Genomic DNA, 23,902 nt, shown 5'->3' with positions numbered 1-23,902 from the left:
TTGTAATCACTGAGGCACATGGTGCCCTATATAGAAGCCTCACCATCTGCAGAAAATACCCAGAAAAGCCAAATGTGCACAGCACCTCGAACATCTAATCCCAACGCACTTTATCGAATAACATTTCGGCATTGAGTGATAGGACCACATCATTGGGCTGGGTTACCTCTTCTAGGATATGCAGGAAGCGCAGAAGGTTGTCAGAAGAGTGCCTATGCAGGATAAAGCCTGTTTGGAATTAGTGGATGAGCCTGGGAATAAATCTCTCGAGTCTGCCAGCTAGGCATTTCGCCAAGTCCGTCACGTCAGCGTTCATAAGGGATATTGGGCCGTAGGAACCGCAGAGTGTAGGGTCACATCCATCCCTTTTTGTGGAAGACAACTATGTTGTCCTTCAGCAACTATGTGGGGAGTTGGTCTGCTTCTAAGGCTTCCTGGAACATCTGCCCCATGTGCGGTGCAAGTTCCTCCTGCATCAGCTTGTAAATGTCTCTAGGGAGGCCATCCAGTCCAGCGGGCTCCCCCGCCCCCCCAAAGTTTAATCTCTGTATGGCGTGAAGTACCTCCTCATCATCTAGTGGTACATTCTTGAGGTCAAGTTCAATGAGAGCGAGTGCAGGGAGAGACATTTTGTTGAGGAACGTTATAATTTGATTAATGTCCCTATCCGGCGGGGTAGTGTCAAGATCCTGAGAGAACTCCGCAAACCTTTCATTAATGGCTAGGTCCTATTAAGTCATCCTGTATCAAGAAACGGGCAACCAACTTAAAGTTGAAACAAAATATAGAAGGCCTAACTTGCACCCTATACTAAGGTGTGATTCTCCTACCTGATAAAAACTAAGGAAAGTCTGAGTCAAAGAGTTCAACTTGAATGTCTGTGTTCAAAATCTATCCATGCCTTTACCAGTAGAACAAACAGATGTGTAGGGATGTCAAAATAAACTGTGCTTAACTTGTTCTGAACGTCCTCATGTTCCCCCTTGCCCAAGCAGAAGAAAGTTCTATGGGAAGTCTTGTAATTTATCTTTCTCTAGTTCAGAGTCACAGCTGGGGTTCCCTTCCCCAGGTTCCAAAATGACCTAATCCAAATAAAGGGGTCTTGAGACTCCAATCCCAAGACAACACATATGAACTTGCCATGTCTCGGGGTTCCCTTCCCGGAGACTTCAATGTTTTACACTGGTTTCTTAGTGCTTGCTCCTGTGCACCAAATTATCTTCACTTTATTCCCTTTAATAGTTCCTGAACTTCTTTGGTTTCTCCTTGGTTGCCACGTGGTTCTGCCACCCTGGGCCACACACCCCTTGCCAACTGGCAGCCTTGCCACACTGTATTCACTCATTAAAGTTCTTTGTTTGGGCTTTCTTCCTTGTGCACCAATTAGTCAGTGTTACTCAATTACAGTTCAAAGCTTAATACAGTCTTGTGTTGCTTAGTTATATTTGGCTTCAAGGTGTTCGTTCGTTGTGCAACACGTATTCAGTGCTTTGCTGCTTTACTTCAAAGTTAAATTACGTTATTGTTCGGTATTCAAAGATGCATTTACTTTGAGTAAATTTATTGTACAGTATGCATTCAGCGTTTCACTAATTTGTCTGAATGTCAAACTTCGGTTTTAGTTCGATATTCTATAGACCTTCACTTTTGAGTTCACTCATTGTACAGCATGCATTCAGCATTTTACTGGTTTACTTTAAATGTTAAATTTACCTTTTTAGTTCGGTATTATGTATTTGTTTTCAGTGCTTTCATTCCTTGGTTGAAGACTTTCTAAAACGTTCCTTGTTTAAGGCTTGCGACCACTTCAACAAGCTTAATTAGTTAAAAAAGGAAGGATCCATAGCTTTAGCTTTCGAAAACGTGATTGTTCCTTTAACATACCTCGCAACCCCTCTGTTACATTGTATTCAGCTTCAGGCTTTATTGGCAATAGCCTCACGGTTACGGTAACGCCAGGTTTCTCGAGCTGGGAAACTCACCGGCTCACTGTGAAGTCCTCTTCTGTATCACGCTGCCCATTCACCTGGCGGCTTCCTCCCAGTGGGCGGGTCTCTGCCCCTTTTGACACTTGCGCTCTTGCAGCATCATGGGAGAATGAGCAGTCCTTTAGGGGTGTGAAGCACAACTCCTCATCTGGTCTCCTTCCTTCACCTTTGTGTCACTGAGCACCTGCTGCTACTTCACATGCGTTCTGACCCTCAGTTAGGTCGGTCCTCAGTTTACTTCCTCGGCTGCAGCATGGTTCCCCACAACTGCATTCAGCGTCTTGCCTCACCTTCCTGCGCACGCCCTTTCATACACCTGAGTTGTGTAACGCGGTTGCAGGTTCAAGTCCTTGTCCTTAATTGACTGACTATAGTTAGGCTTATTAGCGAGACATGCTTGATCCTTGTAATGCTACTCCTCTGAGGCTCTCTTCCTTGTCTCAGTACCAAAGTGGGGCATATTGGTGTGCATTACTCCTAGTCTCTTCTTCCTCGTCTCAGTATGTCAAATATTATGTGTGGTAAAATTAGGGGCACTGGTCTATAATAGCCCATAAATTGTGGGGGGAGGTTTAGATCTGTCATCAATGTCTCACCCAAGCATATTTAACCTTTTATTTGCCCTTTTTCAGTTACATCTGGACTGATGTCATCTCTTACTTTTTCCTTGATTAATGGAACATGGATAACAATATCCCATTAGTCTTTTGGAATAGAGGATTTCATTTGGAAGGAACATGGGGAAATACTGTGTCTCACCTGAGTATATCTCACTCCTAATGAACCATGGGTGTCCCCCTGCATCCCTTACATGGTTTGTGGCAGCAAAACCAGCCTTTTTGCCTCCATTTTTTGTGTAAACTGCAATTTTACTGCGATTTTAACACATGGAACCCCCTGGGCCTTGCCTCCTTCCAGGTGATCCTCCTGCAGGACACCGCCCCCAGGGTTGGGATCAGGAAGTGTCTGCCCTCCCCTGACCACCTGGCAGGAGACTTTAGGCAGGAGGGATCTGCAGGATTCCTCACAAGTGCAACTGCCATTTTCCTCTCCCAATCTGTTAGTTCTGTGCCTTTCATTTGGTGGAGTAATGTGGCGTTACGTGGCAGATCTTAAGTAGACCGACTCCTGCCCGGGGCATGAAGTGCTAATGCAGAAGTGATGCAAACCCTTCAGCAAACCAGTTCCACTAGGACCAGTAACATAAAGCAGGCTTTCCTTGGAGCTAGCTTTGCTGTGATCTGCAAGGGCCGATCATTGAAAGTGTGCCTTTCTTATAGCGGATGCAGTTAACACTTCTGCTGCTTGGGGGGGAATATAGAATGGAACCAATATATTATACTTGCACTTGAACAAAAATGACACACACTGACCCCCCGCCCCCCTAAATTTCATGTGCAAGTTAAACATTGCACCTTGTACTAAGAACAATGTGCTTCATGTTTGCCCTGTTGAATTATGTATGGGAAGAAAAGCTGAAGGCCTTCTGGGTGCACACAGACCACTTAGAAACTGGCCCCACACAGTAATAAGATAATTCTGAAATGCATGCGCCAACACAGCAGGAAAGCTAACTTGCATTTTCCCTCTCCCTGATAACCTAACTCCACGCCCATGGGTTTAAGTGGGCTGAGGCTAGCCGGGGCGAAACCTGCAATTTACAACAATAGCTCCCCAGTCAGGGCCCTGCCGGCGCTCATCCCGACTAGCCTTAGAGGATCTATACGATTTTGTGACTCGAACAAGGGAACCATTAGGGCACCTCTTTGACCCCCTGACTAGACGGATGCCGGCTGGGTGCAGGCAGCGGATGAACGTAATCGGTGTGCAGAATACCAATGGAATTGGCTATTGAGAAGTGTGTAAACATTTTCAGAAGTTTTAATGGGTGGAGTACCAGGCGCGCAACGCCATTGGGCTAATTGGGCTTCATCCACACCCGCCCCTGCGAAATGTGAGCTTAGGGGAGGGGCTGAAGCCCGATTAGCCAATGGTGTTGCGCAAAATAGTTTTGTTGGTCAGAGTGGGCAAAGAAGCCTTTTCTGAAAGTAGCAGTGTTAAAGGGTGTTGTGTTTTATCTTGTAATGTATGCATGTGTGCAAAGAGTGTGTATGTAATGCATGTTTGAGTGTCTACGATGGGTGTGCATGTAAAGGCATGCAGTAATAAAATTGCGGCAAAAATGTCGCCTTTACAAAAAATAGCAGGAAAAATTCTAAGGTTTGACCCGGTAAAGGTCTACCCCATTATACCATTTAAAGGGTGCGGGGGTTGCGCGGGTGTCCCCTGCTCCCCTTAAATGGTATAATGTGTCTGGTGGTTGCAGGGATGTCCCCCACATCCTTTACATGGATTGCGTTGGCAAAACCGCTGCCTTTTTGCCGCAATTTTAACACGTGGGACGCATGTAAATGTGTGTATGGTGAGTGAATGTGTAATTGCGTTTGCACCTATGTGTAATGCTGGGCTGCTACCATTTGATACTTGGGGCCCCACACCAGACAACCTTTGGGGCTGAACAGAGGGGGGCACGACCAGTTTAGAAAGTGACCCCTCCCATCACCAGTCGGGCCCCACCCCCATGTAGGTTTTGTTGCGCCGCCGTGGAGTACAATTGTCATATGTTTATAGAACAGTGGTCTTCGAACTTTTTTGGCCTGGGGCCCCCCTGAGCAAAATTTGGGCAGGATGGGCCCCCCAAAAATGCCAAATCGACAGGACGTACAAATGGCCATGAACTATTGTGCGCCGTCACCGCACCGACTCCCAGTATAGTCCCTGGGCTCCCCCACCTGCTCCCATCACAGTCGCTGGGCTCCCTTATTCCACTCCTACCCAGTCCCTGGTCTCCCCCAACCCCATCACTGACCCTGGGTTCTCCCCATCCTGCTCCCACCACAGTCCCTGGGCTCCCGCCCATCCTGCTCCCACCACAGACCCTGGGCTCCCGCCCATCCTGCTCCCACCACAGACCCTGGGCTCCCGCCCATCCTGCTCCCACCACAGACCCTGGGCTCCCCCACCCCGTTCCTAAAACAGACTGAGGGCCAGTGGGAGATGGTAACTTTTTAAGTGGAGGGCCATCAATATTTCCCACAAAAATGCCACTGTGACCGAGTGACAGCGAGGGCGCCCGAACCAATCAATGGGGGTTTGTGTGGGGTTTTCTGACAGTGATTTTTTAAAATTGTAATAATGGGTTAACATGTTGCATTTTAGAGCATACTTTAAAAAAGAAATGGGTAAAAAGTCAAACAGTTTGCAATTGGCGCTGGGGGGCCAAGGGGGAAAGCATGGTATTTTTGACTGGAAATCTGTGAGGGATATCCAGTAAAAAAAAATATATACCATTCCTGTGTGCCCTGGGCCCCACTTGCCTCAGAAGGAGAGCTCATTTTGGCAGGTGGATAGGAGGATTGCGCAACAAGGGCATTTAGAAACCTCCCCTGTACCCCCCCACCCCCAACCCCTCCACTCTCCAAAATGAGCTCAGGGGATCTCTCTCTCTTCACATCTCTCTCTCTCTCTCTCTCTCTCCACATCACTCCAGATCTCTCTCTCTCTCTCTCTCTCTCCACATCTCCCTCTCTCTCTCCACATCTCTCTACATATCTCTCTCCACTTCACTCCACATCTCTGCCTCTCTCTGTCTCCCTCTCTCTCTACATCTCTCTCTCTACATCTCTCGCTCTCTCTCCACATCTCCCTCTCTCTCTCCACATCTCTCTCTACATATCTCTCTCTCTCCACATCACTCCAAATCTCTCTCTCTACATCTCTTTCTACATCTCTCTCCACATCTTACTCCACATCTCTCTCTCTCTCCACATCTCTCTCTCTCCACACATCTCCCTCTCTCCACTTCAAATCTCTCTCTCTCTCTCTCCACTTCACTCCACATCTCTCCTTCTCTTTCTCTCCACATCTTTCTCTCCACATCTGTCTCTCCACATCTCTCTCCACATCTGTCTCTCTCTCTGTCCACACATCTCTCTCTCTCCACACATCTCTCTCTCCACTTCAAATCTCTCTCTCTCTCCACTTCACTCCACATCTCTCCTTCTCTTTCTCTCCACATCTCTTTCTCTCCACATCTGTCTCTCTACATCTCTCTCCACATCTCTCTCTCTCTCTCTCTCTCTCTCTCTCTCTCTCTCCACATCACTCACTCTATCATTCATAGGAGCTATGCCAGGCTGGCGAAGCAAAAGCCCCCAGTGTTGCATGGCTCAGTGACAATGTGCAGCTGGGGGACTGAACTGTCAAAGGGAAAGAGTGTTTCCCTTTGACAGCTCAGCCAGCCCAGGAGCACTCCCTCAGCTGGAAAAAGCAGCCGAGGGAGTGCTCAGTGTTTCACCGGCTGGCTCCTTGGGTCCTCCATAATGGGTGAGGGGGCCACTGGGTAGACGCCCCCTCACCCATTATGGATGAGCCGCCAGGCTCGGACTGGCCTATAGGGCGATGCCTGCACCAAAAATGCTAGTTTAGGCCAGTCAACATTGGCCACTTTTTGGGCCAGCATGATGAGTTACTTCACTTTGCAGGTAGTAGTTGTTACCATTGTTGCTGAATACATATTCTTTAAATATTACAAAGAAAACGTGGGTACTATTCAAACAGTCTGTGACTAAACGAATGACTTTCCATTTGCAACTGTGGGTCACGTTTTCAATGGTGCCTGAGAACGGGGGTGTGCGTGTGCGCGCGCAGGGCTTTCTGATCCGGTTTCTGCCATTATACTCTGGACATGACTAAGCAGACCTGTCTCTTATCAGATAATGGTTTGGTAATTATTGCCGCGCTATTTGTCCTTTTTTTAAAAAAATTGTTCGCGCTGGGTTGTTAGATTAGGATACTCGCACGAACATGGAAGGTTATTGTGTGTGTTTTTTTTATTTGACAAAAAAAGCATTTAGTTTTGTTCTTTTTTTTTTTTTAAATCCCCAACTCTATTTTTTTTTTTTTTTTTGTTGGTCACAATGGCTTCTTACTCCTGGTTTACCCAGACACTAGGCAAGAGGGCGTTCGTTATCAGTTAAACACAGGGTGAAACCTGTAAAACTAAAATGTTCATTTTGCCCCAACATTAACATGCACACAGACCACTTGGAAACGAGCCCCAAGCAGATGCTGCTGACATGTACGCACCAACACAGCAGGAACGCTGTCTTGCTTTTTCCCCTCTCCCCAAAAACCTAACCCCACGCCAAGGGCATTAAGTGGGGCGGGGCGGTGCCCTGCCGGGGCTCACAACTCCGATTAGCCCCAGAGGATCCACGTGAGTTAGTCGCGTAATAAATCGCCGACACGCAACTTGCCTGAATCCAAACGTTCGCAAAGCAATTGCCGCGTAAAGCTAATGTTGACGGGTGGAATTATAGGAGACATTCCACGCAATGTGTTTTGAACCAAATAAAGCTTCTGTAGAGATGACGTACCCTTGATTAGAGCCTCGGCGATTGTAAGGGGAAAAAGGCGAAGATTTCTGGGATCGAGAAAAAAAGCCGAAATCTTGCAGGATTTCGCCAAAGTAAAAAAAAATGTCAAAAGCGTACCTCTGATTCGTAGGACATTATTTACAAATGTTTAGTATAACACGGTTTTTAAATAAACGTGGAACACCCGCAACCACCAAACGTACAACCCCTCCCCTCCCCCACCACCCCTCAGCCATAAGAGTTCAACAAGGAGTGAGAGGGTCCGCCAACACTGAGCGAGTGCGTCTACAACAACGAGATAGCATTTTAAATAAGTGTGGAAACCCCCGCCACCCCAATCCCATTTGGCAGACAGGCTATTCGTCACTCGTGAAATCGCAGTAATGGGGCATTCGTTGTTTTCGACCTATACCGCCCCAGATACGCCAGCCCCCTGCGCCAGACTGTTTCACCGAAGCTGGGCTGCCTGCAGGTGTCAGCACTTCTGATTAGAAAAAAGAGGAGGCATTGATGCCTCTTATTTCTAATCCTAAGAGCTTCGGCTAAACGGGCTGCCTGCTCAGTGTTTCGCTCTTTACTTTGAAACAAAAAGGGAGGCTGGCTAACCCAGTCCTCCTCCTGTTTCTGAATAAAAAGCCAACACCCATCAGGCAGCCCTTTCACTCAAGGAGCCTGTTGGTCCCACATTAAGATACAGAAGTAGAGCTGGGACGCACTGGCGTCATACCTTTCGTGCTTCTGGCCTCTCCTTCTGCTTCTTAATCACAGGCTCTGATAAGCCCCCACCCCCCCCCTCCACCCCGCACACCCTCCACCCATATACGAGGGGGGGCTCTAAGTAGGGGGTGTTGCCAAAGTACACCAACTCGTGCTTAGGCCATGCCCCCTAAATAGAGCCCCCCCTCCGCTTTAGCATCACACTTAAAGCACTGCCCACGCCCTCTCTTTCGCACCCGCCAGATCACCCAGAGACTAAGCATCTGCAGACAGCAGCAGTGCACTGAATACATTCCAGTAACATAACCTAACCAAATAAGAAGCCCCCAAGTTTCGGGGACTCCATTTTCTTCTGTGTCCTTCAGCGGGAGCCTTTATTTGGTTTGAACATGATCTCTGTTCTGCTGCATATTATTGAAGTGCAATGCATTTGTGACTCCTAGTAACCAAGAGGGGGCCTCAATAGTGATAGCCGAATAAAAAAAAAAAATGCCTTCAAGTATTTAAAATAATAATTTTCAATGGTCCGATCAGGTTCTGCTCATCTTCGCTGCAAGGAGCTCTAGTCTTCAATGCAGTCCTTGGAATGCGAAGTCGGGAGTTGCGTACCTGGTGGCTAAGCTCCACCTATCTGGTGGCACACGCTCCTCTTGCAGCAAATCGACCAACCAGCTCGAATCGCAATTCCTTGCGAAGGAGGACCAGCAAACAATCCTTCTCTTGTCATGCACCCATCCTCTGGAACTTGATTCCGGTGTCTGCTCGGAATGCCCACTTCCCCACGATTCTCCAAATTCAGAAATCTCTCAAAACATGGCTTTTTCCACATGACCTGTCCAAGAACTAATGTTCATGGACGCACAGGCCACAACTCGCAGTACTGCGCTACTGTTAAAAGATGCCAGCCCACATGCTGGCCACCCACACGCTGTAGCGCGATCGGTCCCACGCGAGCTCGGTCCCACTTCAAGCAATACTATAATAAATACTTGTGCACGGAGGGCTTGGCATCTCCACTCTCCTAATGTGTGCTCTGCAGCAGGACACAGAAGGAACACAACCCCCCCCCCCCCCGACTCCCAAACTCTACCTTTGAGTAGGCATTTGCTAGTCCTTGGTTCCCTCTTTTGCTATACACATCTCAGAACTTAGGTCAAAATGCTGTTGTAAGCCCTCTTCTGTGGCTTTAGTGCTAACTTATTCATGAGGATAGTTAACCTGTTCTGGTTAGAACGCCAGGGCAAGGATGTTGTCTGTAACAAAGACTTACTCTGCCCCTTCTCTTTATTTTCAGGTCATTGGCATACTGGATGTTTTCACACCCGACACTCAACTGGAGAAGTTTAACGATTTGTAAGTGGACTTCTCCTGCTTTTTGCTTTTAATTTAGTAACTGCTTTTAAAATGGTTGCTTAAACCAATCCTGTTTTCACACTGAACAAATGTATTGAATATGAAAATGATTCGAGAATTCATTGTGTAAGGCCGAGTCCTGACATTGCGATGGAGTTGCCAGCTTTGATATGATATGGCATTTGTAACGCGCCTATACACAAGGACCGAGATCGGTGAGTGGCCCAGTAGCGGATTCGGTGCAGGTTCAGTGATTTTAGCAGGGGAGAGAGGGAGAGAAAGCAGAAGCAAAGAGGAAGGCTTTGAGGTGCTTCCGGAACCGGAGATGGTTCTCCTCAAGTTTCAGGGAGGCAGGAAGGCTGTTCCAGAGGGAGGCCCCTGCTGCGGAGGGACATCTACCCCCAGCTCGTTGCTTGGAGAAGCGGCTGACCCTGAGGTAGTTGGAGGTGGATGAGCGTAGATCTCGAGAAGGAAGATATTTAGGAAGAGAGAGTTGAAGGTATTTTGGCCCAAGGCCTCAGAAGGCCTTGTGGACAATGCAGAGGGTTTTGAACTTAATCCTCGCAGCCACTGGGAGCCAGTGTACATTATTTGGGAGAGAAGGGTATTATGGTGTCTTTTGCAAATAACGTACAGCTGGTGCATCCTCTTGTAAGGAAGGTACTTAGCATGTCGTCTTAGTATTGTCTGTAAAATTGACAGTGCCTATACATACCGTTTTGAAAGTATTATTTTACATTCGTACCTTGCAGGGGGCATGGCTTTGCCTCCCAGCCAATGGGGAATCTCAGAGCGGGGGCATTACCAAGCAGTAATCCTGTCACTCTGAGCCTCTTTGGGGCCGGAGGCTGCCATCTTCCCCCACTGGGGAACAAGGTAAGTGACCCCCCCTGCATCCTACACCTCCCTTTTCCTCAGATTTTGCTTCCTCCCGCCCCACTTACCTGCTCCTTTCTGTTCCTTTTCGGGAGCGGACGCACCGGGTACACTTCTGTTCCCGGCGTGTCTGCTCCTGATCTGCGACACACCGCCTGTTCTATGGCAGCCATTTTTTTTATTTCAGTTTGCGCAACACCAGGGTGTCTCGCAACCGAAAGAACATGCTATTAGTTACCCGCTGGGGCTGGGTACTAATAGCAATAATCCCCTCAACGTGGGGACATTACCGCATCAGGTAATGCCCCATGGCCTTCTACCTGTGGGTTCCCTCAGGGCTCTACCTGTGGCGTCCCTCAGGGCTCTATCCCATCGCCATGACTCTTCAACATCTACCTGGCCCCTCCTGCCCATCTGACCTCCACTTTCTCCCCTCATTTCCAGTGTTACGCAGAGGATGGACAGCTCTTTCAAGCTGCCTTCCCCTCCTCCCTCCTCCCTCCTCCCTTCTCCCTCATACCTGACGGCCTGGCTGCAATTCAGGCATGTGCTATGCCAGTGATCTCGGACTGAATGCCAGTAAGACAGGGATCCTTCTCATTGGGATGCTTGCTCCTGGTCCCCCGCCACCTCTCTGGCCAGTTTCCCTGGCCCTCTCCCCTCACCCACTTGTGAGGCAAAAAAACCATTGGATCATCTTTGACTCCTCTTTCTTTCTCTCCTCACATCATTGACCTTTACCAAGATGTCCAATTTCCAATTGCATCTATTCGGGGCATTCTACCTTTCCTCACCTTCCCCCAGAAGCTCAATGTCTCCAGAGCCCTCGTTCTATCTAGGCTGGACTACTGTAACAGCCTCTTCCTCAGCCTGTCTCTTTCCTCCCTTTGCCCCCTTCAACTAGTCCAGAATAGGACGGCAAGACTTACCCTTGGCCTCAAGCTCATGGACTGCATCTCTCCAGCCCTAAAATCTCTCCACGTGACTGCAAGAATCAAATTTAAGACCCTCGTCCACAAGGCTGTCTGGGGCCTGGGACCTCTTTACATCCAGCTTTTCCTCCCTAAATACCTGCCGGCCAGAGTGCCTCAGTCTTCTGGGTATAATTCTCTGCAAATCAAATGTTTCTTCAAGCAGAGAGTGGGAGGTAGATCTCTGTCCTTGACGGGTTCCTCCCTGTAGAACAGCCTCCCTCCCCTTCTCAGACTTGACCCAGATCTTCTTAAGTTCTGGAAACTTCTCAAGACTTTCCTTTTTTACTCCTCTTCTTTCCCTCACCCCCTCCCATGCTAACGCTCCATCTGCTGCTGTGACTGGGGCCTGATCCCTCAGTCGTACAGGGACCAGGCCACCCCCTACCAGTCCCCCCAGCATCATCTCTCAGCACTTGCCCTTGGGCCCCCTTTCCCGGACTAGCCCAACTTGGTCTTCCATGTCCACAGCGCTCATCCTCCCATCCCACTCTCTTCTTCTGGCACTCGGCGCCTTGGCCCACCCAGCACTTGCCCTTCCCCACCCTTCGGGATACCCCACTACTGCACTTTACCCTCCCACCTCACCCTTTGTACTTGTCACCTTGTCATGCACTTGCACGGTCGGATTGTCACAAGGCAGATGTAACTGTTTTTGTTAAACTTTTTTGATTCCCATGCCTGTCCTCCCTCACCACCCATCTTGTTTTGCAGCGCCTGGAAACACCAGTGTATAGGCGCCATACAAATATCCAATGAATAAATAATTACGTTAAGGCCCTTGCTTTGCTCAGGCCTGTAACTCTGGACCCCGGGGAATTACCTGATGTAGTAATGCTCCGCCGTTTTGGGGCTTATCGCTTCAGTGATACTGTTTGTTAGAGAGTTACAGGTAAAGGGGATTACGACACCCATGTTTAGAGTGGCTCAGAAGATGATCTGGGAATCATGAGGTCGAGTTTGTGCCAACTGAGTGAGATTAGTCCTGGAGGTTACAAGTGGAATGACTTGAACCACCATGAACTTCCACCAACAGAACATTCTGCGGAGCCCGGAGGATCTGGGCGAAACCGCCCGACCACAACAGCCTCTGCGTTCTGAGACGACGGCCTGGATCACACCTACTGAGGCACCCAGTGTGTATCTTCCCTACTGTTGTTCAATTACTAGAGCAGAACTTTTAATGTAAAAAGAGGACATTGCGCTCGCCGTTCTGTTTGTAGATAGTGATGCGAGTTTTCAAGTCCGCCCCATTTTACGTGGCCAGCTACTGCTTGGATGCGAATAGACTGCGCTGCCATCATTATCTTTCCATTTTAGCCCAGCTCGCTTTATCGTGCACATTAAATCACTGTTGCCTTCCATTAGACGTGCATAGAGAATCCCAATGACTGAGACAGACTTTGCTGGACCGTCTGCTGACTTTGAGAACTGCTGTCTGGGTTCTCTAAATAATATTTCTGACATTTGCTGAACTCGTTCCAAATCCCTGCGATATCCGCTTCAGGACATAAGGCGGCAGCCCAGAATATCTCCCTCCCAGAAATCAGGCAACATGTTCAATTTTTCCCAGGATGACATTTTCATTGCGGCATATGTCTTAGCACACTATCTGCTTAGCTTCTAACTGGAGCTGCGCACTCGCGTTCTAGAACATTGTGGTGCTTTCAGTATTATTAGAAAGGGGGAGTGGGAGCGCTTCTTTAAAATGGGTCTTGTACAGTAGTTATGCATTCTCTGGATTTTTCCTACACTAGGACCCAGGATATGTTGCGATTAGCTCATTTGGTGCACACGGAGACTTTTGGGCTTTTTTTTTGCGTTGCTTAATTTAAGTTTGAAAAAAAACCGTTTTTCCAATATCCAGTGGAAGCACTGCAACAGAAGTAGATCAATACAGTGAAGGTTTTGGGTGGACAACAGTCAGATTCTAGAACTTAGCATCTGTTTACATGGTCCCGTTCTCTCCCCGTGACCAGCGGCTAGCAGTCCGTTGTGTAGCCTGTCCTGACGCCCTCGACTTCGTACTACGCGCTCAGGCCGCCACCTCCCCAAGTGATTCAATCCCTGGCAATCATTTTGGCCATATTGTGGGTAAATCTAGGATAGAATTGTAGATGGTTAACTTAATAATTGTATTTTATATGTGCACAAGGATCAACATATAAAATCCAAATACATGAAATACATAATTTGCATTTCCAATGATAGCTACATACAATTAAAACTTCACTGTTATAAATGTCGTTACATAGTATCAGAGAAAAATGAATATACGAATACATGATCATATAATATTCACACAAGACCTAAACGGAACATTCCAAATGTAGATTGCAAAATTGATCTAAAATCTTTAAAATCATTACACATTAAGTTTCAGCAAAATCTCTTTCCAAACTTAAGCAGCTGCAGCACTAATTACTAATGATTGAACAGAGTATAGTGTACTCCAGAACTGATCCGATGGCAAGTGCTCTGGGTGAGTAAAACTACATTTTGATGAACTCCTGCCAGGTTTACTTTCTTCTTTAAAGCACAGACCTAGCTCGAGAGAAGCGGAGCACTGTACAGTGTGTGGGGAGCCGGCATTTGAACTGGCATCTTTTAACAGTAGCGCAGTAATGTGAGGTGTGAGAGACCTAAAGGTGTCTCACCCGCTAGTCCTTGGGGGATCTGTAATCCAGGTGGCCAGGACATGGCCATCGCTTTTAGATCCAGTTCCTGGGGGTGGATCAGTGCTGGAGGATCACCTGGATGGGGGATATTCGGGGAGTGGGAGTGGGACACTGGATGGTGGGACGCAGTATCCCCTTCCCTGTAACCCCTTTACCCCATCCTACCAGGTAGGATACTTAGGAACTCAACCCCTCCTCCCCCTTTCACAACACAAACTGTTTCTCACAGACAGCTCACCATGAGCGAAAACAAACTAACACGGAGCCGTATATCTGACGTAGCCCAATACAATGGTCCGGCAGGGTCTGGCAATTACTGACAATCACACCTGACTTCCATTACACTTACCCACATGGATAAAAGGTGGAGCACAAGAGAACACTCGGAGCGAGGCAAAGCACACGAGGAAACTACAGTTCCGAGATGGCAGTTTAAAGCGAGGTGAAAGACGGCGAAACGGAAGGGGATTGCAAGGAGCAGGGCTTTAAGTGGGCCGGGGCCTGCCGGGGCTGGGCCCCGGCAGGCTCCGAAATTTCGTTTTGAGGCGGGGCCCTGCCGGGGCCCACTAATCTCCCCTGGCAGCCCCGGCCACTCCACGAAAAGGCAATTTTTTCTACAGCCTGAAGCTCTCGCTCGTGTGCGAGAGCTTCAGGCTTCAGAAAAAAATGCCTTTCAGCCATAATGGTGGCGCCTCACCTACGAAGCATCCCTTTAATCAAGTGATGCACGTGGGCCGGCGCCACCATTATGGAGAAAACGTGAGGCCGCTGGAAGCAGAGGCCTTGCTTTCTAAATGCTGAAGCTCCCACGGATTCGCGGGAGTTTCAGTCTTAAGGAACAGGGCCTCTGCTTTCAGTGGCCTCACCCTTTCAGCCTTAATGGTGATGCTGCCCCTACCCAGCTGGCAAGGGGCGACGCCACCATTAAGGCTGAATAGGGAGGCGCTGTCCCTTGCCAGGCAAGCCTATAGAATATAAATGCAGAGATCATCACCCTCTCCCCCATAGGGGAGAGGGTGCTAATCTCTACAACAGGCTGCCTGGCAGGGGTGCCAGTAGCCCATTGAGCCGGGGCTCATCAAGGGGGCGTGGCCTAATGGGTCATCAAGGCCCCTGCTGTTAGGCCACGCCCCCTCGATGAGCCCCGGCTCGATTTGTAGTGCCACTTAAGGCACTGGCAAGGAGGGAAGTACTGTTGACCTTTTTGACAAGGAATCGTTACACTTTCTATTCTCGAGGTTTCGAGAAAGTAAGACCTGGAAACCAGGCTGAAGTATTGTGTATGAGAGGTATCCGAGCCCTCCCGCGTCGATAATCAAAGCGGGGAGAATCGGCAGCTGCCGTCGTTCTCTGCTTGGCTCCAACTGTTTTTGAAAGTCAAATTTGGGTGTGTTTTTGGATAGACAAATTTGGGTGCGTTTCTTTTTATTTAACTTAGGCCCTACATTGTAACCTGCTAGCCCAGTGACTGTTCCATACCGCTGTACTTGCATATATCTCCTACTGCCTCCTCCCTCTAGCTGCCCATGACGTTATCTGTCTCTCCTATCTACTCCAACTGCTTCTCTATTGTTAGGCAGAATTGCAGGCAGTACCCTCTGGGACCACTACACACAATTAGGACTACAGGTGTTAGTCAAACCAACCTTTAATAATTTATTACAAAATCATTTAGAAAACATTTCACTAGGAGAAGGCAACTTAATATTATAAACCAATACACTTCAATACAAGCTTCTAAGGTTTTGAGACAGTTTGAGATCCTCTGAAATAGGAGCCAAATAGCAGTTCAGTACTTAGAAAAGGAGAAAAAGGCACAAGGCACAAGGTAAGTAGAATAGATCATATATACTTTTTAGACCCTGCAAATAGTTTCAGTTCACCAGAGGAGTTCAATTCAAGTCAATAGGCCAGGCCAAAGTCAATAGGCTAGTGTTCTGGATAGGAAAGAGCAGTTCTGGTATCAAGCAGTAAAATCTTTGCGAAAGTTCTTAGAAGTAGTTTAGGCGAAAAATAATCATATGTTGGGTCACAAGCTGATTAGGACTGCAAGTTGGGAAAGTTCACGAACTTTCACCGCAAGAGTGGCGTTCTCTCAATCGGGTTGGCACAGTACCTTTGTATGAAGAAACAAATGCTGCTGAAGTAGGAGTTCCTGGCAGATCCGGCAGATCTCGCTGTTCCCGAGCCTCAGTCGTGCGGACAAGAGGGAGGACGTCGGGGGGACTCTTGCACTGCACGGGATTGTAGAAGAAAGCAAATAAAATGGAGTCCCTTCAGTTCCAGTAGATTCAAGAACACAAACTGGTGTCCCTCTCCCTGGTTAATCCTAACCAGCCTTGAGAATGGTATCCAGGTGTCTTACGAGTTGATTGGTCCCACCAACTCAAAGGAAGAAGCCGTCCTTGAAGGAGCTTCTCTGTTGAATGGAGTTTGACAATTCGGACCTGCAGCAGGGCTTCACCGGGCAAACCAACGGTCTAGGAGTTGCAGCAGCCATCCTCTTCCAGCTCGTCTTCGGTTCTTTCGTTCCAGTGAACGACTCTGCCTTCCAGTCCTGGAGATTCTCTTCTGTAAACAGTTTTCTCCCGTTCATTCCAGCCTAGCTGTCCCTCGCCCAGCAGGGTAGCTGTCCTTGCTGGACAGTTAGCCAGCCAATCATGCCAGAGTGCATTTGGGTCTCCTCGGAGACTAAGCACAGGGAGTTTCGGGCACCTCCCTCAGTTCCTGCCCACCCCAGACACTCAGATGCCAGAGGCGGTCTTCAGGCCTGAAGCCCGCCAAAGGCACACAAACAAAGGGATCAAACCTGGTTTAGCAGGCAGAGACAAACACTAGAAGGACCTTTCCAAAAAGAAATGGCGAAAAAGAAGACCGGGACCTGTTTAAACAAAGGGGCTTAAGGCGCCATCTTGAAAAACATGGCTCCCATGATTTTTAGCTACCGGTGTTCGCGGTCTGGATAAATCATGGTAGTTCGTTGTAAAACCACTGCCACCAGCCTTTTCAATAGGAAAGGTTAGCATTTGACTTCTACATGAGTATTTGGACACAGGGGATACTATGTAACCCCTCCAGCACTCCATTGTTAAAACTCCATAATCAAAGAACACAAATGTAAAACCCACATCAAAATACATGAGTGTGAAAAAAATGCTCACACTCTTGCCAGGTAAAAATCAAGTCCTCAAAAATCCAGCAAAGTGTCTGGGAGTCAGGAATTAGCACATTTATGAGAATTCTCCCTAACATCTATCAATATCCTTCCCTTCTCACAAGTCTGGTAAGAAGAAATTTAAAAAGGATATCTTGGCCTCCAACCCAGGTCTCCTCATAGCTGATACCTATTCCAGCGCCTCTGCCAGACAAACCCTCGCTGACATCCTCTTTGTCGTCCCTTTGCCAGATATCTGGACCCCTCATATGATCTCTGTGCTCTGTCCCGTCTCCTCCTCTCCCATTAATGGTGGCACCTGCTGGGAAGTCCTCATGGATTCCTTTGACTCCTCCATAGTCATCATTAAGGTCTACCTAAATGGCACTGTCATGGTGTAAGGCCCCCAGGCCAATCTCCTCCTCTTTGATGAGCGGTTCCCTCGCCTCATCAACTTTCTCTCATCTCCAGCTGTCCCCTACTCTCCTCCTTTGGCTACCTTGCCCTCTTTTCCTTCCTCTTCTGACCTATCTCAAGCTCCCGCCTCACCGCGTAGGGTGTACCCCTGATTTGTACCCTTCCCTGGAAGGTCTTTAAGGCTGGCAACCTTCTTCATCTTGCCACTTTCAACTCTCGCTCTGCTGTCAAACACTCCTCTGACATCTGGCACCTCCTTGAACTTGACCATGATGACCTTGGTCTTACCGAGACATGGTTCACGGCCAGCTCTGCCACAAGCTTTGACACTCTCCTCCCTAGTGGCTACAAGATCCTCTCCGCCCCCAGATCGACCCGGCCCGGAGGGCGTGTAGCCCTGATCTTCCCGGAGTGGATTCCTGCCTCCATCATCCCCACTCAGACTTGCTCCTCTTTCGAATGCCTTGTCTGCAGGCTCTCTCTCTCTCTACCTCCTAGCCATTCTTGTACTGTTGCTACTCTCTACTGGCTCCCTGGTCAAATCGCCTCTTTTCTCTCTGTGTGGGCAGACCTCTCCTCCTGCCTCCATTTCTCTGCATGTTCCAAATGGGAATACAAAGACAGTTTGCAGGTGGTTAACAATCAACAGCAGGGATATCTTCCACTGAGGGGCACTGGCCCCTGTCCGACAGAAAGAGCAATGCTTGTGGCCTGTCACTTCAAGCCCTGAGGTAGAATATATATATATATATATATATATATATATATTTTCTGGATAGTTAACATTCAGGTGCCTATGCTGTGCATGTCTGCCCTCACCCCATATCTCTGAAGAGTCCCTTCTCCACCTCTTGGGCTAGCCCCATGGACCAGCAGTACAGCCGGAGGAGGGGCAAGGTATGAGGGAAACCATATGCAACATTAAAACACCTGGACCTGGCCTCTTACTAAAAACACAATAATAGTTGCTCTTTGTTTCCATAGGACTCCACATAGAGCGATCTGTTTCTGATTTTCATGTTTACTGTATTTTAAAAGAAACTATGGCAGTGTGCCAGAGGTGGAGGAATTAGTGGATTTTTGACGGTGCCTTTCACTCCTTGCCCAGGGGCAAGATTCGTACACCTGCATTCCTTTGCCTGTAATCAGCAGGAGCAGGGATGCATGTCCTGTGTTCTTTCAATGTCAATCTCTCTTGTTTAATTCTTCTAGTACCTTTATGGTCTGTATTAGTTATTTGTTGAATTGTTCTAGGACTTTCACCACATTTCTGCACATAAATATTAACAAAAACATTGATCGGAATGGAAGGGTAAGTTGGTGATGATGAAGAGCTGAGTAAATAGAATGAGCTTGAGTGAACAAGGATGTCCATGCGATTTTACAATTTGGAGGGTGGTTGTGCTGTGATTTTTTTGGGGCAGGGGAAGGAAGAGGGTCCTATTGTTTGGGGGCAAGTAGACTGAAGAATCAAAATGATGTGATGGTGGATAAAGGGACTGGCAGTGTCGAGAGGCAGATACACACTGCGATTTGCCTGAACTCAACAGCTGTTTAGCTAACGTACTCATGCCATTTAAAGTACCAGCCATCAATACCTAACTGTATGTAATGTTTTTCACATGTAACACTTTATGTATGCTCCATGTAACTAAGTAGTCTTCTTGTAAAAGCACCCCGTTGCCCTCGGGCTGTTTGTGTGCTTTATACATTTAAAAATAAATGAATACATCTCTAGTGCCGCCCCTGTTATTTCCGTCATACTGGAATAGTAAGTAGTAAGAGAGCACTGTGTGTGACACCAGGTATCGTCCCTATACCGCATCGAAGATACGAGAGACATTATGCACTTAGACAACCATATCGAATGTACCCTCACACTGACATGGTGGAAGTATGTCTACATACACCATTGGACATCGAAGACCTATAAGAGAAATCAGACCAAGCAAAGTGATGTCATAAAGAGAAGACACGTGGACGCACTGAAACGATATGCAAATACCTGACAAGTAAACATGTAATTGAAGTAATAAGAGAAACATGTATGCAGAAACGAAGAAATCAAAGTCCTTAAGAAGATAGATGAGAGAGGATGAATGAATGTACATATGCAGAAACGCAAGGTAGAAATATAGAAGCTTGCTGCAGATGAAAACATAATGCAATTAGAGTAGCCATGAAGAAAAAGATGACGTCGGACTTGTGTTAAGAATGACTAGACTACCTCGGTAGTCGACCAAGGCTGTAGAGCTGAAAGGTGCTGGAAAACAACTTTGTGCGAAGAACAAAGAATATCTATTGTCCTGGGATCAAGGATGCCACATCAAGGAATTAAAGGCAAGCCACAAGGGGAGACAAAGAGGATGTACGCATTACCTATTTCTCCTAGATTAAGTGAAGAAGAAAACATTTGCAAGTGCCAAGTATTTATTGAACAATTAATGACGCAGAAAGCTTATGTGAGATGGAACAACCAAGTCTCCAGTGGCCAAGAGGAGTAGTAACACCCAGTATAATTGAATTAAATGGCATCAAATAGAAGGGGGCGCTGTTGCGCGCAACAAAAATGGCCGCCTAGATCGAGAGCTCCGTCCCGACTAACATCCGTGTTAAAAATATCCTGATTTAGAGCACCCCGCGGACAACAAAAAGGAGTAGAAAGCGCGACTAATGACCCTTGCAGTAAGCAGTAATTCTGGGCAAAAAGGCTAAGGTGGAGAGATGGAGAGAAGTTACGGCGAGGAGAACTTCGGGCGGCAGAGGGAGGAGGCGTGAGCCGCATCCCAGTACCGTGAGAGACCAGGAGTGAGCCGCTGACATTCTAGCTGGCTGACCATAGAGTTCTGGAGGCCTAGCACGACGAATCACCGAGGCCCGGACACAACTCCTTGAATGTGGAGAAGACCAGTTTAGTGACATTACACATCGCACCACTCCTGCAGCGGACGAGGCGGAGGTCTGAATCGAACGAGAGGAGGCGCTGGAACAAAAATGCCCGACACATATTTGGACGGCACCTGAGCTGCCCGGACCAGGGCCGCCACGGGGGTGGCTGGAGAGAGGCCCTGAGCCACGTCGGAGACAGCGTTACCTGATTCTGACGTGTGGCGACCCGCAGCAGGATCCGGGGTGAGGTCACGACGAGGTAGGAACGCTGGGCTTGCGCATAACATTGGGCTGGCTGCCTGTCTCTGCCTGGGGCCTGGTGTGGCGGCGGAAAACGCGGGGGTCCCCCCCGAGCACCCCCCAGCCAACTTGGACGCAGTGGGCGCGGGCGACAATCCTAAAACGGGCTAACGCAGCGTTGGAGCGCAGGCCCGTGCACCAGTGGGGGTGGAAGAAATAACGGACTGGTAGCGCGGTGCAGCAGCCCACCAACGGCCCAGAGGGGTTCCGCCGTGCAATAAGCAACGAATGGTGGCAGCGTCTGTGGCCTATATTCTGAAGAGACGATCCAAATACCCGAGCAGGTGAACACTAGTGTTTCATTATTATAATACGTGGCAGAGTGCAACCCACTCATAAATAAACAGCAGGAGCAAGTGCTGACGCCGGTCCTGCATCCCCTGGGCAAAGCACTGAAGGAGAAGGAAAAAGACTGTAAAAACAAATATCCTGCCTCGGGGGAACCAACGTGATTACACGGGGCACGAGAAACCCTAGCGCAGCACAAATAAACATCGAACCAAGCCAAGGTAAAGATACTTGAAGACTGATGAACACTAGGATTGGTGCAATCACACAGCATAATATGTGGGAGAACACAACCCACTAGCAGAAGAACATTTAAATCCAAACGCAGCGCAAATAAACACCACATTATGTGGGAAAACGAAACACAAAGGCCTGCACAACAGAAGAAGCTCGTACTAACTTCGAAATTGAAACATCTGGACAAAAATACAGCAAAGGAAGTGTCACGGCAGGGGAAGAAAGAACCCGAACATCCCATAGCAACAAATTGAAATACAGAAAACACCTGTTTAAGACTGCAACACAGAAAACTGCCAAACCCGCACGTGCGAACTAAAGAGTCTGATCATACACAGGTGGGGGAAACAAAGGGATAGGCTGTGTGACAGCAACTGGGGATACCACACTCGCCGGCCACGAGGAAGTGGCCCTGCTGCGGACACAAGACGCATTCAAAAGGTGCACGGCACGATCCCTATTGAAGCACGATACCCCTGTGAAACTATAGGTTTCTCTCTGAAGAATCCCAAAACAGCCTTGAGAGGAGAACTCCCCCTACGAATCAAGGGCTAGAAACTCCATAAAAGCTAGTACACTTTATAAAACCGACTGGTGGGAAAATACGCTAAATTCACTGTAGATTCCAGATCCGTAAATTGAAAGGGATCACACAAGGAGAACACGAACACCTGAGAAGATGTCAAAAGGGGCAGGGGCCAGGAAGAAAGGTCCAATGGACTCATTTACTAACAGCCAAACAGCAGACCCGGTGCCAGGTACACCGACCACTTCTAACACCCGGAATGAAGTGGATAGCGACGACCGAGTTAACAGACTAACCACCATAGTCCAAAACGGATTCCTTGCGATAAACGTGAAACCAGACAATATAGTATCAACCATCGGATCACTAAAGGCAAGGGTAGACAAAGAAAGCTCCAGAATTACAGAAGTGGAAGGCAGAATTGGCACCAACGAGGATACCATTGATAACCACGACCGGGATATAACACAACTGAAAAATGATTTCATTAAAATATAAACTAAATGCGAGAACCTCGAATCTCGTTCTAGGAGAAAAAACATAAGGGTTGTCGGTGTCTCTGGAAAATTTGGCAAAGTAGCAATGGAACAACAAGTTGAATTCCTCCTGCAGACTCTCTTCGGACCCGAGGCTTTCTCCGAACACTTCCTTGTTGGAAGAGCACACGGCACGCTTGCCCCAATGCCGAAACCCGGGGCACGACCCCGCACGATCAAAGCACGCCTCCTCAATTACAGAGACAGAGATGCGATACTCAGGAAGGCTCGGGAACAAGGTACGCTGCACTACGAGGAGAACCGCATACACATATACCTGGACTTTGCAGCAGGATCCTATGAACCAGTTAAGAGGCTGCTAAGGGCACAGCAGGTCCAATATGCATTGATATTTCCAGCTAAAATGAGAATCCAGCATGGGGGAAGAGCGCACTTTTTTGAAACTCCAGCAGCGGCCATGGCCTATGTAGAAGCTCATATACCCCTACCCCCGGAAGGCCATGGACCGGATCAAAACGGCAGACCCCCCCTGTGGCAGACTGACACCGTCCAGATATTGGATGGAATGGCGCGAATACTCTCCACAACGATGGATTGAATAAAACACATACGCGGGGAGCACCGCATATGAACAAGAAAGCCGGGCTGTGAGCCTGGAGCCGGCGGCCATGTGGCGATAACATGGCAACCCCAGGAGATCTCCAAGAGCTTGTAAGGCACAATCATCAAGTTGGGGCAGATGATGGGGGTGGTGGGAGGGCGGGAGGGGTGGGGAAAGGGAGGACTGTTTGTTGAACTGTTAAAGAGTTGCAAAAGTTTTTTCAATGATGGTCTAACAGATAGTTGCGCTATGCATACTAAACAGTACTTTCACCAGAGCACAACAGTGAATCGATACAATGACGAGCAATGCCAGCAGGGGTAACAGGTTGAAGATTAAACTCCTGTCATGGAATGTTAGAGACCTAAACAATCCCTCAAAGACCAGAAAGGTTGGAGTATATGTGAGCAGACACTCCCCCCATGTAGTTATGCTACAAGAAACACACACACGGGGACCTAACAACGCAAACATACTTGCCTGCTGGGGCAAGCAGAGATACCACACAGAATACTCTACTCAAGCCCGAGTAGTCATAACGCTCCTACATCCATCGCTGGGATTCCAGACCAAAGGACACAAAATCGACCCCCAGGGTAGATATGTAATGGTATGGGGAGAGATGGCAGAAAGATCAGTTGTACTAGTCAACACTTACGGTCCAAACATGGATGACCCAGACTTTTACCTCAGCATATTGGAATCACTGGCAACACTGGATACCTCCTAGCATAATATGGGGTGGGGACATCAATCTGGTCCTAGACTTAGAATTAGACAGATCCTCTAAAGTCAGAAGGGCACAAACCAAGGCATCCATTGCACTAGACCAGATCATGCCACAATTGTCATTGAGAGACGCATGGAGGGCATTGCACGCATGGAGGGCATTGCACCCATGCACGAGAGAATATACATATTACTCGAGTGTACATGACTCTGAATCGCGGATCGATTATTGGTTACTGTCTG

General features: G+C 48.1%; 1 protein-coding gene across 1 annotated transcript in view; it reads left to right on the top strand.

The window, feature by feature from the left end:
• The window catches only part of MAPK12 (mitogen-activated protein kinase 12), a 213,132-nt gene that overhangs the window by 25,666 nt on the left and 163,564 nt on the right, over positions 1–23,902 (top strand). Inside the window, exon 3 of the mRNA XM_069627850.1 lies at positions 9,438–9,496. Coding sequence (XP_069483951.1) covers positions 9,438–9,496 — 59 coding nt within the window. The remainder of the gene's footprint in view (positions 1–9,437; positions 9,497–23,902) is intronic.

Source organism: Ambystoma mexicanum, chromosome 12, assembly GCF_040938575.1.
Source record: "Ambystoma mexicanum isolate Mex_15411 chromosome 12, UKY_AmexF1_1, whole genome shotgun sequence".
Taxonomy (NCBI): domain Eukaryota; kingdom Metazoa; phylum Chordata; class Amphibia; order Caudata; family Ambystomatidae; genus Ambystoma; species Ambystoma mexicanum.
This window is presented reverse-complemented; position numbering and strand designations above follow the sequence as displayed.